A 20,044-nucleotide genomic window follows, 5' to 3' on the forward strand; every position below is an offset into this window, starting at 1 on the left:
ACAAGTATAATCATGTATGCAGTCATGTTTGTGTATCGGTATGTGATAACTCCTCAGGGGAGGCAGTATGATATGCATTTTATGAATGTCAATTAAATCTATGATATAGATGACTGTCTTTTATGTTAACTGCATGGATTTATAACCTGCAAACTTGCAACTTTATGAAAAGCAATGCAGTGATACATGAACTGCATGATACATTTTTAAGATTTACCTAATACACTGCTATTTAGTTCATACAGTGTCTTGCATTATTACAAAAACACCATTAAATATTGTGGTCTTGTGATATAAAATTGCTTAGAGGCATTAAAACACTTGAAGGAGAATAAGATTTAAAGAGATACAGGTAGTGAATTCAGTATGTTATAGTGAGTCGCTTAGTGTATCTGACACAAACAACTGAACTGCCAGAAAACAATGGAACATTCTGGAGCAAAGAAGAAACTCCTTATATGTTTTTATCTGATAGGACAGTATAAGTCAAGTTTGCTTAAAAAAAAAAAAAAAAGTTTTGGATTGGTGCCAGATATTAAGCTGTGCAGTTACACGTGAGGGGGCGTGGGATGAACTGTACGTGACGCGAAGGAGGAACTGAAAGAAACAAACACGTGTAGGCACAGAATGTTCTGGGGTGGGATGTTATGATTTTTGGAGGCAATACCGTCATACACTTTAGACAAGCGAAAAAGCACAAGTTAATTTTTAAATGCTGACAGTGTGAGCTAAGCTAAAAGGCCGTGTAGCTCATGTGAGACAGAACACAAACAGTTTTAAATGTTCAAAAACCATGACCAAAAACAACTTTAAAAAAGTGAATTCCTAAAAGATTTTTGAAGCTTTCATGCGAAAAAAAAAAAAAGCCCGTGAACGCTTCAAAGCAGGGGCTTTAGGATCCAGCCTCGTAATGTCCAGGGACGTCCTAAGACAATCACGCCCAGAACAGTACATTCTGTGCATGTACCCACCCCTCCCTCTTTTGTATGAAAACATTCATTCACTGACCAAGACATCTAGGACAGTACTTTTCCTCATTGTCAAAACAGCAGAAAACTGAGAAGTTCCAAGTTTCAGACCTGAGTCTATGCTTTAGCCCAGTCAAGTAACTGCACAACTCCTCAACAATCATACTTTGTCCAAGTATGACTGTATTTACAAGCTGTCTTTGTTGCACTGGGTGTTGTTCAAATGAGCAGGGATGAGGAACTTGCGAAGGGGGAGGAGTGACTGTGCAGGCAGCAGGTTTTTAGATTTATGAGTGGTGGTGCATCCGTGTGGAAAAACAATGCCTCACTGCAAGGGATGTATGAAGTCACCCAAGATAGTTTCTGCCCTCGCACTGAGACTAACAGGACACCGAACAATACTGTCTGTCAGAACACATCTATTAACCTAGTTCCACTGAGGGAAACTCAATGATTATCTATCAGAAATTGAAAGTGCAAAGATTTTGTTGACATGGTTTTATTTCAGTATGTCAGAATAGGGTCAAAGGTGACAATTTGATTTAAAAAAAAAAAAAAGAAAGAAAAAAGAAAAAAACCATGCTCATACAATAGTAAATCAGTGACAAAATAACATCTCACATTCAGATATTATTTTACACTTGTGGAGTTAGAGTAAAAGTATAAATACTAAAACAATCTCTGAATTGGATTAATCCATCTCCGTCCTTTGTTCTCCTTGTTATGCAGTCTATTTGGCAACTAGAACCCCTCATTTATGATGGCGTAAATCCCAATAACTGTTCGATTGGTTTGTACCGCCACTCATCTGCTTCCAGCTCCTCAACCAGACTTGCAAGTTTCTCCATTCGAGACACCTGTTGATCTGGAGGAATACAAAAGTAGTTAGGGAATCATTTTTCAAGACACACACAAAACAAACCGAAAACAATCCCTGTATAAACAGACACTTCAGGTCCTGGACAAAAGACCTGACCATCATCGCAGTCACATACCTCATCCACAAGTACAATTTACTGAGTCGGGAAAATACTGAATTATGAAATACAATAATGTCTGTGTCATTTATAGAAACACAGTTGGTTCATGGTTTGTGCACACACACTCTGATTATGTATCTTTAAGCAGCAATAGACAGCAATAGGGACTGCATAATACCCATGAGGAAAACTGCGTTCATTCAGTCAGCATTCTCCTTTAGGGGAGCACAGCACTGGAACTGAATCCCTTCACAAATATGTGATCATGGACTATATGCTTCTTTCAAATATCATGTCAAGAAATGGTTTGCTGATAACCAATTGTGCCAGCACTGAGTTACTACGACCCTGTGCACTGTGTAATTGTTTAACTCAATGTACTTTCTTAGCCTATTTGTATTTTATTTCTTATGTCTGATGTTTTTCATGTATTTTCTATGTCTTCTATGTTTATTATTAAATAACCCAACTTTAAACTTACACTTAATAATGATAATAATAATAATAATAATAATAATAATAATAATAATAATCATTAAAAAAAAACTGTTGGCTTACCATGTTTCACTTGTTTTAGTGTTGATGCAACTTGGTAGCTGAATACAGACTCACATAAAAATCTGTCAGAGCCATCTGAAAGACACAAACACATATTTCTCTCAATGAATAAAATGCTGGTGAGGCATTCATAAAAATGCATATGTCACTTCTTTAGATTACTTTGAAGCGTCAGGTTAAACATTATGCAATTTTCAAATTATGCAAAGGGGCCAATCAGGGTGCTGAGATGGTGAAAATACACACAACACAAAAACAACAAAACAACTTAAGGCTTTCAGCCTCACTGCAGTCCTATTCAGCAATATGCTCTTTGTCTTTGACCCTGCAACACTCAGTGCTTTTGTGCCCAATCCAAACTAAGCACAGTAATTAGTGCATTTTGAGCTAGACAGGCAACAAAGCAGAGGCGTAGGGCCAGATGGGCCTCCTGGGGATAAGTTTGGTAGGGTAGGAAATGACATTACAAAAGAATTTGGACTGTTTGATCTGAATATAAGCCCTTCAGGAGTTTATCTGGTGGTGGTTCCATGGATGCTTGTATGGCCTGATACAGACTTGTATTTGTTAGAGGTAAAAAGGAAAGAAAAATATAAAACTGATTTGCCAAGTGACTGGATTTGGCATGGCAATACCAGCAAAAGGAATTGGAATCAACAGAAGAACATTAGAGGTTTACACAGTGGAGATGTTGGCAGAATTGACTGCATTACAATGGGTGGAAAAAACAAGACAAGATAAGGTGTTGATATGCTCAGATTCAGCCTCAGCCCAAGGTCCTTCTATTCAAACAGCTGTTAGATGTACTATATGAGGTCCTTTAATCACTCATGAGAATTGCAAATCAGGGAGACAAGGTAAACATTTTCTGGGTTCCTGCACATGTAGGGGTGAAGGGAAATGAGAGTGCAATGAAGCCAAGAGGGCTTTAAAGAAAGGAAATATAGAAATGCAAAGCAGTATCAGTAAAGCAGAGGTTAAATTCATAATCTGTAGGGAAAAAACAACCAAATGTGGAAAGAAAGGTGGGACAGAGAGGGGAAAGGGAGGCAGTGGACACAGGCAAGAGGAAACTGTGTTGATAAGGTAAAGGTTGGGGCACTGTGCACTAAACAAAACACTGAAAATGGCAGGGAAACACCAGATAGGCTTGTGTGATGGATGTCAGGAAGAGGAGTCAGAGGAGCACTTAGTTATGAGTTGTAGGAGGTACAGGACAAACAGAGATTATGACAAATAGTGTGCGGGAATTAGGGGTGCATAGGTCAGGGTGCTGTTAGCTTTCTTAAGGGATACAGTATTTCTTTAATAGGATATGGTGGGTAATCAGGGAAAGGGTGCTAGGATGGTTGACAGGGATAGGGATTTTACAGCATGAAGGATAAAAAATGTAGCTTAGGGTGAAGGGATTCTGAGTTTAAGTCTATTGTCTGATCCACACCCTGGAGCAGAAGGTGACAGTAATGCACCAATAAGCTGGGTGCCAACTACTGTAAAACAAGAAGAAGAAGATGGGCCTCGTTCTCCCATCAACAAATCCTCTCGTGGAATGGTAATGAAGCTGAGCTGTGTGTTGAATAGTGCAAGAAGGTCGATCAGCACCCGGCTACCAACTTAAGCACACAATTGGCCCTGGGTTAAGTTAAAAAAAGAAGATATCATGGGGAAAGTGTTAACTACAGTTCCATTTAATAAAGTGCACAATGGATGTTTCAGAGTAGAGGATGGGAGCACAAAGGGGGCAGAAGCCTCATGATGACAGCTACTTTGTTTTTTTAAAAAACAAAAATATAAAGGATTTCAGTGTCACTATTTGGCAACAACAGTTTGACCTACTGCTTTTCATGAAATTGTTCCTACCAAGACTATTTTTGTAAAAAAGACCAAACTGTGATGCAAATTTTTTTCTCAGAGAGAGCGAGAGAGAGGAGTGTGCACCCACTTCACACTGCAAGAGGTGGAAACCCAGCTGCACTTTCTAACCACCTGCCAAGTGTACCAGGACATTAGAGACATATACCACCCACAGATCACAGCCACCCACAAAGACTTTGAAAACAACAACAAAAAAAACTGCCCTATCTGCTGGGTGAAACCAGCAATGTGCAAACACAGCAGCAAGATTTGTGAGATGCTATGAGCGGAAAAGTTCATCCAAAGTAGGACAACCACCATGAAAACTGTCAGTCACCTGGCACTGACCATTTGCACTGATCTCTGCACAAAGACATAATTACTGTTCATACACACAGAGCAAGCATCTTTAAAAACATCCATTAAAAAAATAATAAAAGGTTGCAGTGTCTGTATAGTTCCATTTTATTTGTATTTACATACATTTTTTTAAAGTTGGAAGTTCTTTTCTATTTTTGAGCCAAGAGAGGGAGAGGGAGAGAGAGGCATAAGAACTGTGTGTGACTGCATATTTTCGATCATATACAAGGCATCACATGCATTGGCATTACACACGTTGTAATCAGTAGTGTTTGGTGCTACCTGTACATGATGTGATGCTAGACTCTGTAATACCTATATGTACTGATTTCTTGTATATGACAGTGTATATAAATATGAATACTGGTATTAGAACTGATTCCTTGCATGTGCCAATGTACACTACTCACAAAAAGTTAGGGATATTCGGCTTTCGGGTGAAATTTCAGGATGAACCTAAAATGCATTATAATCTTTACAGGTGAACTTAATGTGACCTTCTGTAAACTTTTGAATGCACATGTCCAACTGTTCAATGTTTCAGTACTTTTTACACAAGTTGCTGTTTTCTAACAAGGAGTTTAACGGCAAAATTCACATCAGGTGTTTGATGCTCCAGCTCATCGAGGTCATATCATTAGGGAACGGTTGCTGGAGACTGGGTTACCTCAGATGGAGTGGCCTGCACTTTCTCCAGACCTGCATCCCATAGAAAACCTATGGGATCAGCTGAGTCGCCGTGCAGAGGCTCGGAGCTCTGTACCCCTGAACCTCAATGTCCTGAGGGCCGCCCTTCAAGAAGAGTGGGATGCCATGCCTCAGCAGACAATAAGTCGACTTGTGAACAGCATGAGACGTCACTGTCAAGCTGTAATTGATGCTCAAGGGCACATGACAAGTTATTGACACTGACATTTTTTGTTGTGGTATATCCACCACTGTTGTTGGCTTTTGTTTCAAGAAATTGTTTGAGATGAGGAAATCACCAGTGTATGCTTCTACTTAAATGCCCTACTTTCATGATATAATATCACTGTAGCGTGAACTTTTTACATTTTCCATAAATTTCACCCAAAAGCCAAATATCCCTAACTTTTTGTGAGTAGTGTATATGGATGATTATGTATTTGGTATGTGTGCTGATTCGCTGTCTTGCATGTTTAAGATTACATGCAACATTTGAATTTGAATTTAGCGAGAGAGAGAGAGTGAGAGAGAGAGAGAGAGAGAGAGAGAGAGAGAGAGAGAGAGAGAGAGAGAGAGAGAGATACCCGTTAGTCCAAAAATGCTTTGGCAATATTGTATATAGTACAGTCATGCCAATAAAGCTTATTGAATTGAATTGAAAAACTGAATTGAGAGAGAGAGAGAGAGAGAGAGAGAGAGAGAGAGAGAGAGAGAGAGAGATGGATGGATGGATGACAGTCTTCTCGTACCTTCCATCATTTCCCCGGCACCTTTCGGGTATGTGTAGAGGACTTTCCTAGGGGGGATGAGCTCGGAGGCGCTGAACCCGGAGCCGGTCACGGAGCTGCCACTCACACCTCCCGCAGAGGAGGACGAGGAGGACGCTGCCATTGTGTTAGCTAGCAAACACACACAGAAAACAGCTTTACCACAACTGCTTATTAGTTAATATCTGTTCAGTGTGGGTGACTAATGTTAGCGCTGCGGGGAAGTTTTATGGTTATTAAGTTAGAGGTTTAGCAAGCAAACACAGGCTAACGTTTCCTTTAGCCAGCTAGCTCATATTTAAATAACAACTACTGGGTGGCTAGCAGGAAGGCTAACGTTAGACTTCTAACTGGCATAAATCTACGCAATAACCGGCGAACGCCAATGATAACGCTACCATCCACAATAATGACATAAACTGATGTATTTTATAGTATTACAACCTACCGCCAAAGCCCAAGCGACTCTACAACGACTTTATTCCGCGCACTTGATATTGTTGTTTAGATATTGCTATCGATTTACGACTGTGGCGGCGATTTACGTGAAACGCAACAGCTTACCTACTAGATGACCGTTGGAGCGGGTCGTTATTCACGCGCTGGTCGTTCCGTGTAGTTTACAGATCTGTTGCTGCATTACGGCACGAGGACACAGTGTGCCGTGAAGGCAGGAAGTGGATAACTGACAGCCGACTGAACAACAGCTGTAACTTTCCAGTTGTCGGTGTAATTTGTTCACGGTGACATTATGGAAGTCTTACGCCCAGCTCTTATAAATATAAATGGGAGAATATATCGACGAAATTTCATAAAGGAGGAGCATTATGAAGAGGAAGAAGATGATTTTTCTTACGCGGGAGCAGCAGGTAGCTAACGTTAACGTTAAACACTGTCAGTTGTAGCCGGTTGAGTTTGGAGCCATGGAGCTTGTCACGGCAGTAAAAGTCCTCTGCCCCATCCCAATACACAAACACACCATTTGTTTATTTATGTATTCATTTATATAGTACCTGCCATGATAACATGCAGCCCACACAGTGTGTACTTCACATGCTAGACTATATGTGACAACAATAAAAAGTGTAAAATGAGAAAAAAAACTCATTAAAAGTCAATAAAATACAACTCAAAACATAAGAAGTTAAACACATGGAAAAAATTAAATATGCAAAATAATGAACTGAAAAACTGGAGCTGTAACATTACTCCAAAATAAAAGCCACATTAAAAAGATAGGTTTTTAGTTTCTCTGTAAAATACCAAGCAGGTTTGCCATTCTGCTGTCCAGCCTGTGCCACACAGGAGATCCAGGCCGGAGGAGAGAGTGAAAGAGAGAGAGGAGATAATGTTGATAGCAGTATGTTTTTGATGTGCTATGTGCAGAGAGTGAAGAGCTCGCAGCCGACGATGCCTGCGACAGCCACGGCATCGAGCAGACACCTAAAGGCTTCCGCTGTGCCATCGACGTCCCGAGTGTGCTTTACAAGTGAGTTATGATCAAATTAGCAAAGGTGATATGTGACAGGTTGTACATCTTATCAACAAAACTTGTGATGTTTGCTTGTTATTGTTTCTTCTGCAGGTACGTCATTGGGAAGAAAGGGGAGACACGCAGACGTCTCGAGGCAGACACCAAGACATCTATCAGCATTCCTAAACCAGGAGTGGAGGGACAGATCGGTGAGGATAAAGTGCAAAGCTCGAGATCAAACCGGAGGATGTGCAATTAGAGCTCTCACTCCTTCAAACACACATTTCTTGTCTACATCAAATAGTGCGGCAACAAAGATTTACACTGAAATCTCCCTCCTTCTGATAGTTATCACAGGGTCCCACAGGGCTGCAGTCTCCTCTGCAGTCACGCGGCTTGAAGTCCTAGTTGAGGGCTTCCGGAGAAAGCAGCCTTTCACCCACTTTCTGTCGTTCCCTCTGAATGACCCCCAAGTTCAGGAAGGCTTCCTCAGCTTTAAAGATAAGGTCCTGGAGCAGTGCTCACAGGTATACAGAAAGAGAATCATCCGTGGTAACATGAGGCTAGCAAGCCACATTATTTGAAGCCGATACAGTATATCCACAAGTTCAACACTGCTTTCACAAATCAATGTGTTATTTCTTGGACAGGATCATGGCGTAGAGGCGAGCATCTTTCAAAACCCTGCCAAGCTTCACCTGACAGTTGGCACCTTGGCTCTGTTAAATGAAATGGAAGTGACAAAAGCATGTGAACACCTCCGGGAGTGTCAAAACGTCATCAAGTAGGTGTCAAACACAGATATTAATACAACGAGCTGAAAACCACTTTTGTAAAGTGAAATAAATAATTAAACTTAGCATTTCTGGACAAAACAAAGTGTCTTGTCCATAACACTGACTAAAAGAAAATAGAAATAGTATGTGAGTTTGTTTTTGTTTTTGTCTTTTTGTTTATAAGGAAGATAAAGTAAGTCAGTATTGGACAGAGAGTGAAAAAAGTGAAAAAAAAAAAAAAAAAAATCATGTAAATTAAGTTCTGATATTTTGGAGTGAAACCATCCATAACGATATATTGGCAGATAATTTCGTTATGCATAAAGCCACACATTTGGAGCAAGGAATCCCCTAATTTTGTTCAAATAGCTGTAATAAAGCTATGTACTGAACACTCGATGTTTTATAGTTGAACAATAAACCTTTGAACACAATCTTCATCACCATCTGCTCAGTTGTGATGCGCTACTCTGCAGCTCACCACTGCACAAAGTCATGTACACAGTGGAGTCTCCTGGACAAACAATTTAATTTTCCTACCTTTTTTGCATATTGACCAACATGCAGTATATACTGATATCAGTAAATTGTAATAAGCTGATAACAGCCAGCCGAGACGTTGGTCAGGCTCTAATTGCTGTTCTGAACTTTTATTATTATATTATTATTATTTTAGAATGCTTTGCTTTCCAAAAATATTAAGGCTAGTACTGAAACTAAATTAAAGATTAAATTAAAGATTAACATTTGTGGAAAGTAAGAAAAATAAATTTGAACTATTGAACTCACACTGAAAACCAATGTGCCTTGCATCTTTAGTTTGTCACAAGACTGTCATCAACATGTGCTTTGTACTGTTTGCCCCTAGAGACATCACAGAAGGAAAACCTCTGCCCTTGGAGGTGACAGGTATTGAATACATGAATGACGACCCGGCCATGGTGGACGTCTTGTACGCCAAGGTCAGCGTAAAAGACCGCTCTGACAAGTAGGTGGAACAAAGAAAAAGTTTGCAATGTTGGTACCTCACCATTATTAGATTTGCTAAAATCATCATCCTGCTTATTGTGTGTGTGTGTTTTTGTGGTTTAATCTTATCTGACAGTGCATTGAAATCCCAATGTCGTGCTGTAGGCTGCAGGTGATTGCGGACCGGCTGGTGGAGCATTTTGTCTCAGCAGGGCTGATGGTCAGGGAATGGGACAAAGTGAAGCTGCACGGCACCGTGATGAACACACTGTTCAGGAAGGATTCCTCAGGTAAAGACAACACATTGTGATAACATTCATTGCATTCTGGGTAACCAGCACTAATGCATGTATCATCTCTGCCTGTCACTTTTGACAAAACAAAGTTGTTGATATGCTCTTAATTGCCAGCATCCCCTTGTATGTTGGCTCGGATTACAACTGCAGTGACGGAAAAGCTGAATTCTGAACAATTGAAACAACAAATTCTAGAAGGGAGGCATCAGGCAGCTAACTCCCTATTTGGCCACCACTCTGTTTACGTGCACCAGACAGTGTGTTTTCCAAGTACTCTGACAATGGCTTCATTCATGTTGGCCATGGATCAAATCCAGCCCCAGTTCTCAAACATGAGTTTATACTGGGCTGCCCAACAACACAGCACAAGGGAGGGGCAGTTCACTGCTGACCATGTTTACCAGTATGTCAACCATGCCTGTTCAAATTCAGTGGTTGTTTTTGTTCTACTGACTCAGTCTCTACTGACTCCATGCAAATAAATTGTGCCCTGAATTTCACAAATTAAATTAGCCTGACTGTCACTTTGGTTCTAACTCTCTAAATAGCTGCAAGTAAACATGTTTTTAAAACAAGAGATAAGGTATCGTATCATTCCTGGTTGGGCCACTTTCTCAAGCTCCAGCAGAGATAAAGCCTCAATTATTTTATTGCGTGAAATTGCTCAGCTTGTCTTTTACTCTCTGTTGTGTTCTGTTGTTTTCCAGTTGAAGACACGGGCGGTCCAGGAAGACAAACCATAAAAGAGAGAGAGGCTTTTGATGCCAGAAACATATTAAAGGTCAGAGGCAATATATCCCTGCTCATCCCCTCACACACAAACATCCAAACATCTGCTCTCTCCTTGACACTTCTGTTAATACTAGATGCCAAAAACATTAGCAGAGAATATTTTGTTGTGTTTTTTGGCCACAAACCAGGTGAAAATGTTTTTCTAACTGTGCAGACAGTTTTTCACAGAAATATGTGACCTGCTTTGAAAATCTGCTAATGTAATGCAGTAAGAGTGAGTACGCAGTGTTTAACAGTGTGTTGATTATTAAACCAGTTAGTTTGGGTAGTGGCCGACCAATATGGGATTTTAGAGACCAATACCAATTTTAGAGAGAAAAAATTCACTGATTACTGATGTGGTAGCCGATCCAATGAATTTTGAGCTGGAATGAAAATAGACCTTTTCCGCTCATATCAGTCAACATATATGCTGATACCGATATATCTGACCAATATCGGCCAACCGTTATGTTGGTCGGGCACTAACTTTGGCTCAGTCTGCCCTCTTGTGCACATCCACCAAAAGCTGAAGACAGAGTTGGAAAAGGAAGGACTAAATTTTGCTGAGAATGTGCCAAGAAAAGCTTATTTTCTGTACGAGTCATTAGACCTTGCTTGCTTTCTCAGACCTGATACTGTGAAATCTTCAGAATGTGATCACTTGATGAATGAGGACTGAAATGTGACACCACCGTCACACTGCAGATGAGGCACTGAAATTCACCTTTTTTTTCTGCTCTGATGCTGAGCATGGCTCAAATGACAGAAATCATCCTTGATTATTTCCATAGAAAATGACACAAGCGCACCAACCAAATGTTCAGTTGTTTGTAACCATGGCAACAGCATGTTTGTGAGCGACAGCTTGTCATTTTGTGTTTTTTTTTTTCTCTTTACATAGTCACACCCATGTTTGTGTGCTTAGAATAGCAAGTAGAGCCTACTCTTAAATCGCAGTGCTGACTTTTCCAAAGCATACAGTGGTTTTCATGATTTTGTTTGCTGTGTGGGAGAATGTCCAGTCTAATACACCATGCAGTAAAGTGAGCGAGATCATCAAAACTTTTCTAGTCACGTTTGGGAGCTACTCTGACATGTGCCTTCACAGCCCTTTTTTTTCTCTTTGCTCTGTCATTACAGAACTTTGGTGCTTATCATTTTGGAGAGTTTGAACTGAATACTGTCCAGCTGTCTCAGAGATATGCCACAGACTGCACCGGTTACTACACTTCTGCTGGGAGCATCAGCTTCTCCTGACGATCTACAGCCATGAGTGTTTACCGAGGTGGGAAATTAGAAAATGTCCATCAAAGAGTCCAGCTAAGCACACTGTAGAAGCAGTCATGATGCTGTGGTCCAGTAGGTGGCAGCATAACTTTTTCATTGCAAAGGTGTCAGTGCAATATTGGAATCTTTTTTTTTCTTTCAATCCTCTGTAACCCATTGGGAGCAGGCGGTGAGGGAAAATAAAATGATCAGAGTACTGAATGATTGAAATTTCAGACGAAACGCTCATTTATACGATTGAACTTGCATGTACACACACTCTGAAACGCTCTAGGCAGCTGAATTCCTGTTTTTACATTGTAGTCTCCAGAGGATTTGTTCTTACAGGGACCCTGAGCCAAGCAACATCAAAGTGAATGGCACCAAACAAAACGCATTTAAGAATAAGCAATCAAAGGAAAACAAACAAAACAAGCCTCAAGCAAGAATTTCTGGTAAAAGGCACAAACACCTCACTATCTTCACTGAAAACGCTATTGATCATCTTAATGTTAAAAATGGAATGAGTGTGTTTTCAAAATTTTGTTTTTGCTAAACTGCACATTCACCCCAAGATTCTGTAGCTGCTCTCTTGTAGCAAGAGATGATCAGCCATCTCACACCCTATTTGCATTGAGGCATGTGAAATACATCACCAGTGTAAATGAAAAGTCAAGAGCACCTGCATGCATATAGATTATGCTTTCCCCTGTGAAACAAGGACATTCTAATAATTAGGTGTAATGATTAGCATATAGATTGGGTGAATAGGAAGTTTGAAGCTGGCCTATTTTGAGGTTGTTTTTTTTTTTTTTTTTTTTTTTTTTTTTTTAGCTCATGTGGTAGCAACAAGCTGGGTTCCTGGCATCTACGAAAAAGCTAAATCACTAAGCCAGACATTAAAGAGAGAATAGCAGTAAAAATGAAGTATTCAAGGCAACCAAACACAACTCATCCAGTTGATGAGGTTGTAACCTTCAGTATGTGTTCAGCCTCAGGTACATTCTTATTTCTCTTTTGAAAGTATATTTTCTAGATAATTTGTTGTTGAGATTCCAAAGTGTTCAAACAAGTTTCCTTTTAAGTAACTGGATCTTGGGCAAAGCAGTGTTACTTGCCTGCCTCTTTTTTTCGTGGTTTGGGTGGCACATCTCGTGTAGGTTTAGCCTGGTCATACAAGCACTCTGAGCATTACCAGCATTTTCTGAATAATTCAAGGAGGCTACCTCTACCTGAAGGCTTCTTCCTCTGCTGTCAACCATGACAGCTGAGAATTCTTCTGATCAAAATTTCCTCACCGTTCCTCAGCCAAGTGCAAGTCTGGCTGCCCTATTTTGAGTGAGTCAAAATGTTACTGGCAGATGGCAATACTAAGGATTTCACAGCATGGACCAGCAAATATAGAGTTCACATGAAAGCATCTTATCAGCACTAAAAAAAAAAAAAAAATCACATTGTTTACAGCTCTTGAAACAATCTGGTTGACATTTTCAGATTGCTCCTAGTCCTTTCTACACACGACTGGATTAACAACTATTACCCATTTCCTATTTTCTTACTGCCTCATGAATGTGTTAATACCTCAGTGGCATGATTTATTATGCCAGTGTTTTTTTTTTCTCCCATCTTTATTATCAGTGCCCTTCTACAGTGTCCGCAACCTTGCTCCCACCCCCGTCTGTCAAATCTGCCAGTGAATACAGTTGCTCAGCGCCAAGACTGGCCTTTCGGTCTTGCCGTCACAGCTCTCTTTGCTCAGCTCCTCTCGCTGCCCTGCCTCACCCTCCCTCAGCGGGTGATGCCCGCTGCTTGGCATGCAGAAGGGTGATCACCGGGTGGCCCAAAGTTACGCTGATGGAAGCTGAGGGCACTTTTTGCCTGTCAGCTCTGCCATCCCGGCCTGCTCGCCCTCCTATTTCCGTGATTTGTTTTCCTTTTTTTCCCCCGTTCCGATGTTCCTGGAGCCTTGTCGACAGAGGCCATTAGACAGGCATATGCAAATGGAGTCATCAGAAAACAGCCAGCCAGCCATCCATGCATTGATTGTGGCACTGTCTCTGACTGTTGAATTTATCTTCCAGACCTGCAGCCTAATCAGCACTCGCTGGCTCCTGAGAGCACGCTTGTTAGTGTGTCAGGACTACACATAAAACATCACACTCAGGTAACGGATACAATGAGCACTCCGCGAAATGCCAATACTCCTATTCGTAAGCGCACAGAGAGAGGGAGAGGATCATTTGCAAGTTAATGAAATTCAATGAGATGGTGCATTCCTGTTCCTTTTGGCAGGGACATGATTAAGGATGCATTGGGCAGATGTCTCCAATAATGAATGAGCTCAAAACACATGTGACGGAACATAAGTTAGACACAGACATGGAGGGACACTGGAGCCAGATTTCACTTGTCACAAGATTTCCAAGGAGGAGTTACATGTTTATTGAGACAGCCATGTGCTTGTGTTTTTTGTTGCAAAATTAGCAGATTTTTTTTTCTTGTAGTGAAAGGCTGTGCTGTTTATCATATTTTTCATAAAAATGACCCCACTTGTAATCCAGATATTTTTAGTGAAACTCCCGGCACAGACATTTTGTGTTTACACAGATTTTTCTGTATGATAAAACGATTCATATTGACTCAGGACAACATTATGTCCCTGTGTGTGGCTTGTGCACAGCTCACCATTCATCTTTTTCAGTCCCTGCTGCATCTTGCCGCCTAATTAGTCTGCTCTTTGCTTCCTGCTGTTGCAAGTTCCCACCTGACCCTTGAGGTTTTGAGATGTGCATATGACCCTTTCAATAAAGGCTGATAAATGAGAGCTCCCTGCCAGTTTGTGCTGCTACAGATCTGTTTCTAGAACGGCTTTTTTTGTTTCGCTGTGAATCCATTCCCATTTCTGCTGATTTAACAAGAGGCTGTAGCTACACGTTAATTAAAAAGATGTGCTTTATCTTGGAGTTATCAGTGCAGTTATCATTACAGGTATTTCAGAGTGAGCATACATATGTGCCCGTGTGACTCATAGGCTAGATGTTGAAGTGTGATTTAGGTTTCATGCCTCCACCGAGAATGTTCACTTCCTGCTGATTATGTTTACAAGGATAAATGTAAAGATTCGTTGAGAGAGAGAGAGAGAGAGAGAGAGCGCAGGCTTATACAGTGTATGATCAGTTGCTAGGATTTTTTTCTCAGTTCATTAACTTCTCTTTCTGTGTCAAAAGAGCAAAGGGAAACCACTGATTTTGAAAGAAATGAATGGCAAAGCAATCACTTAGATTAGTCTGTGTCACTCCAGAAAGTGGAGAATAGAAAAGATGAAGCTTTCATCACAGCTTATATTAAACCTTCAATAATAAGAATTCATATCAATTTGGCGAACTGGAGCTTGTTCATCTTGAAAGTCATATGTGCTATCTCAACCAAATATTGTTTAGGCCCATACCCAATTTGCATATTTAATTTCATGCCAGTTTTTAAAACTGGCCTTTTATCCAAAGACTGTTTGAAATAGGTCTCACTTTATCAATGTCAAACTTTTCAAAACATGTTGGATATTGATATTCAAAACCATGCCGTGCTGTTTTTCATAGTATAATTAGAAATTAGGCTTTCATTGAGAATGAGTGTACAAACCTAGTGCCATCTCTGTGGAAAAAGACGATGCTTGACAGACATGTGACCTTTAACACAGTAGATATGTTTGATTTACATGCCTGGAGTGATTAAGGCACACATGAAATCGATTAGGAAGTTAATTACTTTTTAAGGTCAGGGTAACTTTTTTCCTACCATGTGTCCTTTAAACTACTTATGGTGAGTGGGTTCATTTAACAGAAAGCTGCATAGAATATTTTAAACCAAGCCCGATTAACCAGTGGACTGAAAGGATTGAGGAAACACTGAGCTGACATTTTATTAGGTGTATTTAATACGTTCATTGCTGTGTTGTCACCTTAAGCTGGAATAGTAAAATTGTTTTCCGGGTACGTGTTTGGATTGCTCAAAAGCATCCGTCCATGAGGAGCTGGAAAGCTGCTCTTCAAACAGTCCTGCTTGACAGCCAGCAGATCTTTCAAAGTGGATATCGTTAGCAGTGAACTATGACAGCGCACCTTCCTTTCCCTCAGCTTTGTTCCGTTAATGTTTGATGCGACTCTCCAGTTGAGTGTCATTGGCGTTTGCATTTTACACTAATCACTGTGTCACTAATAGGCATGAAAGGCCTTGAAGGACAGCCAAGCCGAGAGTATTTGAAAAGTCTAATCTGTGCTCCAGTGAGAGGGCAGGTGATCCCTGCAGCAGCTTTTTATCATTCACAGTGCTCAGCTTGGAGCCTACCTGCAGCTGTCTGCGTCTGTTTACCGCTGGATCCATTCACACAGGGAAGACAAGCACAAGCCATGTGTGTGTTTGAACAGCAGTTAGCCACTCAGAGCTGCTGTTGCCTTTGTGTACTGTTTGCAGAACTGGAGTTGAAAAGGTGGAGGGCACTCACATGCTTCACTCAGCTGATACAGGTGTAAGGTGCAGTCGTGGGAATCCATTGCTGTGACATTTGTTGACTCTGTGGGAACTTTTTCATTAGGTAAACAATTAATTTTTTCATTTGTTGCCATCACCCACTCGAGGCCAGATCAGTTGTCTTGGGCCCTGGGTCAAGGGAAGGCTGAAAACAGCCCTCTAACCTTTGAATAATCTGCTGGGGACGGGGGTTTGGAGATCATCTTGTCCTGGGACACACAGCGGCCCTGCAAACTCGTGCAGTGTCAAATCCCCTCATTCAGTACTTACTGTAGCTAATCTTATTGGTAGGGTGTAGGATGAAGCTGATGGGAATTTTTGTCAGTTACAGTAGGTTTCAGCTTGATAATAGAGACTCTTAAAATAAGCCATCCACTGAGACTGAGCATGTCAGAGCTTGGAACATTAGTCAGCCTCTGTCTATTGTGCACTTTTAATTGAAAAGGTGCTGCACCTTCTCCCGTCCCCGCTGTGGCTGCCCGCGCTGCAAAAAAGCAGCTACTTACTAGGCAAGAAGAGCGAAATGCTGTCAGACTGCTCCCAACTAACTTTGCACTTTTAATAGCTGTGTGACCCAGTTTGAATCCAATTGAATTAAATCTATACACATTTATAGCAACTCCACTTACAGCTGTAAGTCAGTTGAGATTAGTTATTAAATGCCTCCCAGTGAGGTTTATTCTCCCCTAACTATCAAAATAACTTCTTTTGATGGTGTTCCCATCCCCATCCAGGAACTTGCTTTCAGGCTGCATAGTTTTTCATTCACACTGTACAGGAGCATCAGCAACCAAAGCTAATGTTTAATGAGCAAGCATCAATAGGTATGTAGCAGTCATTACTGAACAGATAGCTGAGAGGAGCCTTCTTGTGTATAGATATGAACATAGGATCACAAAGCATAAAACAAGCATTTGTTTATGTCTGTTTTCATTATATTATGGTTATCACTAGAAGTTACACTGTGATCTGACTAAATGAAGCTAGAATACGTACACAGTCTATCATCCAACCTTGGCTGCCCCTTGTGTGAGGATTGCCAAATAAACTGCTCATAGTGCGCCAAGATTAATAATTGACGCAGCTGCTGATTATGTGTTGCAGGTGCAGATGAACATGGCAGCGCGGTGGAAAGTGTTCAGCATGGCCGGCTGTTGAAGGAAGTCCATGCCGTCTCGATGTGTCAGATGAACCGCATCCATATGACCTACTGTGCATTGCCAACACCGTGAAGGACACTCCTCACCTCAATGGAGTGAACAAGCAGCGTGAGAGACAAGGTTCCATGAAGCTGTTCATCTGATCTTGATTTCAAAAGGCTGACAACAAAAGGCTGTAGTAGCATTGCTGAATGTTTTTGTTGAAATCAAATTAAACAGACAGTTGCATATGCCTGGGCTGTGTTTTTGTACCGTTTTTAGGCATAAGGTGCCACATTTGCCTGGTTGCCTGAGTTGAAGTCTTGCAAGAATAAATAAATTTGCAAAGCAGCCACCCTTGGTCTGTTACAATTAATTGTTGTATACTAGGAATTTCTGAGGCAATCCTTGCGGAGTTGTTCTGTCGTGACAATATGCATAGCCATGATAAGGAACAAAGCCCGTGTTTGGCATTATGAGCCGCGCTGTGCATATTTGTAAGACAGAAAGGGATGCGCTGTATTTATATTTGTAGATAGCAAATATTTACAGATAAGCAATCCTGTAAATTTTTCTGCACATGGTTTTGTCAGCCTGGCGTTATTCAAATGAAATATTTCGCCCCTCAACTCCTTTTGTGTAAACTGATTATGCTTAGTGAACAGGATAGATAAATTTTATCAACCTGTGCCTATGGAGGAGCAACGGGAGCTGGATGACATCAGTTAATCCCCTTACAATTAAAGGCACTCTTCCAAAGCCCAACTCTCGAAACTGATATGTCTAAGTGTGAGTGTGTATGTGTGTGTGTGTGTGTGTGTGTGTGTGTGGATGTGCTGATTCCCTATTGAAGATGTTAGTGTTACCTCTTCATCACTTTAATATTTTATTCTTTCTTCAGAATCAGATTATTGCCAAAAACTTATGAGGAATTTGTCTTGGTATGTTGATGCAAGAGGGAAAACTTAACAGTAAATAGCTAAGTTTAAGTTAAAAAGAATAATAGAATATGTAAATATAATATGTATAACAATTAAAATAAGGTGCAATAATGGGGAAACAAATAACACAATACAAAATATGTTGATGTTCCCATCTCTTGGTAAAACACAAATGAACACTACAATTTTTTCCCAACACAGGGGAAATTTGTGTTCGATTGTGGCATTCTTACCCACACACAGGAGCTGATGTGACTGTTCTTTGTCCCACTTAGGACGGGCATCATTTTGGAACTTTGTTTGGATGTTGGGGCAGAGCAGGATTAAGTGAGAGTGGTTAAGGCGCTGCAGTTCTCCATCACAGCTGTTGGGTGGAATTATGCCCAAATGGCTTGAAACGGACCACTCAGTTTGGAATTCAAAATCTACTCATTGCAAATAAACTTGTGTATGTGAAACAACTGCAGGATTACCCATTTCTCCTGACACCATATTAACTCCGGTTATAGTCATGAGCTGGATTTCCATATTTTTGACCCTAAGTGGTGTCCTCTCTTTGCAGCCACAGGCAATAACTGCTCTTTTTGGCTGCTTCAAAAGCTGAATTTGTAGCCTGCGGTCATGTTATTTTTATTATCCTCCTTATTTTTTTTTAAGCATTTTTGCTTTATTCAATACAGTAGAGAGAGGCAGAGACAGACAGGGATGTGATAAAGCTCCAATGCCGGATTTGAACCCAGGACATCACAGGTACATGATATTCGCCTCAGGCAGCTGAGCCACATATGTACCTGCTGTAATTTTAATCACAAATGTCAGCCAGGTAATCATCTTTATTCCTTTATTCCATAGGCGGAGTGGAATCTGCCAGAAAGACAACACCTCTATCAGCACGGCACAAATGGCTGCAAAATGTTGTGAAAAGGATGACAGTGTTATCGTTGATTTGTCTTGGCTTCCCCCATAACCGCATCGAGCTCCAGTTGAACATTTATGAGAGCTTTTGAAATGGCATCTGAGGCTGTTGTTTACTGCTGTCATAAAAACGGGAGCGCCGTGATGATTAGTGAGCTGCAAATGATCGCTCAGTGTTTTGAAAATGACGACGCTGACGACATCTATTTGTTAATGCCGCCTCGAAATCCAGATAAGAACCAAGTGGAGCATTTCTGAAATGGCATTTTGTTTTTTTGCTCCTTTTTTATTTGCTCCTGTTATAAAGATGTAGGGGCCAGTTTACAGTGGAAATCATTATACTGGTCAAGACTGGTATTGATCTGTGAGAGCTCAATCAGAAAAGTCAACCTAAACCAGGCCAGAAAATGGAGTTTTACCTGTCCTTAAAAAAAAAAAAAAAAAACGGCTTATTGTGATAGTTTCCAAGTGTGCCAATATCTGGTCTTCAAATATTGATGGATTAAAAGAGGCAGTCTCAGCCTCATAAGAGCTTTTTCTCAGTTACAAAGGATTTTTTTTTAAAGATCTATTAGTCTAGTAGTCTAGTCTTGTTCTGACCCCAAAAAAACCCTTTTCAAACCCACAATCTGACATCAAGATGAACCATCCAAAGCGATGAGAATTTAATCTGAAAAGTAAACAAAAACCATGACAGAAAATGGATTTTTTCCCTCACCTCAAGAAAATCACAAAAAATAGGCTTATTGTGATTGCTAGCTTGAGTTCCTAGGAGGCCCCATCTGGTCTACCT

The 20,044-nt window shown here is 40.7% G+C and overlaps 2 protein-coding genes across 4 annotated transcripts; one reads left to right on the forward strand and one right to left on the reverse strand.

Annotated features, from left to right (window-relative positions):
• Positions 1-1,451: 1,451 nt before the first annotated feature.
• On the reverse strand, positions 1,452-6,871 carry anapc16 (anaphase promoting complex subunit 16). Of its 2 annotated transcripts, none has more exons than XM_030077320.1 (4): positions 6,739-6,871; positions 6,157-6,306; positions 2,507-2,581; positions 1,452-1,833 (listed from the first exon to the last, which is right to left on the reverse strand). In XM_030077320.1, exons 2-4 carry the CDS (start codon positions 6,296-6,298, stop codon positions 1,724-1,726), a joined length of 327 nt encoding a protein of 108 aa, XP_029933180.1. In that variant the 5' UTR covers positions 6,299-6,306; positions 6,739-6,871; the 3' UTR covers positions 1,452-1,723. The 2 variants fall into 2 exon arrangements, with proteins under 2 accessions (XP_029933180.1, XP_029933179.1); XM_030077319.1 differs by lacking the exon at positions 6,739-6,871 and adding an exon at positions 6,623-6,733.
• A 20-nt stretch (positions 6,872-6,891) lies between these two features.
• ascc1 (activating signal cointegrator 1 complex subunit 1) lies at positions 6,892-17,746 on the forward strand. 2 transcript variants are annotated; one of them, XM_030077316.1, is made up of 10 exons: positions 6,892-7,043; positions 7,561-7,663; positions 7,760-7,857; positions 7,997-8,175; positions 8,299-8,432; positions 9,293-9,412; positions 9,559-9,683; positions 10,397-10,470; positions 11,604-11,748; positions 17,341-17,746. In XM_030077316.1, the coding sequence occupies exons 1-9, from the start codon at positions 6,926-6,928 to the stop codon at positions 11,718-11,720; spliced, it is 1,068 nt and encodes a 355-aa protein (XP_029933176.1). In that variant the 5' UTR covers positions 6,892-6,925; the 3' UTR covers positions 11,721-11,748; positions 17,341-17,746. The 2 variants fall into 2 exon arrangements, with proteins under 2 accessions (XP_029933176.1, XP_029933175.1); XM_030077315.1 differs by having other exon boundaries at positions 17,361-17,746.
• The last annotated feature ends 2,298 nt before the right edge of the window (positions 17,747-20,044 follow it).

The sequence above is a fragment of the Myripristis murdjan genome, chromosome 19 (assembly GCF_902150065.1).
Source record: "Myripristis murdjan chromosome 19, fMyrMur1.1, whole genome shotgun sequence".
NCBI lineage: Eukaryota > Metazoa > Chordata > Actinopteri > Holocentriformes > Holocentridae > Myripristis > Myripristis murdjan.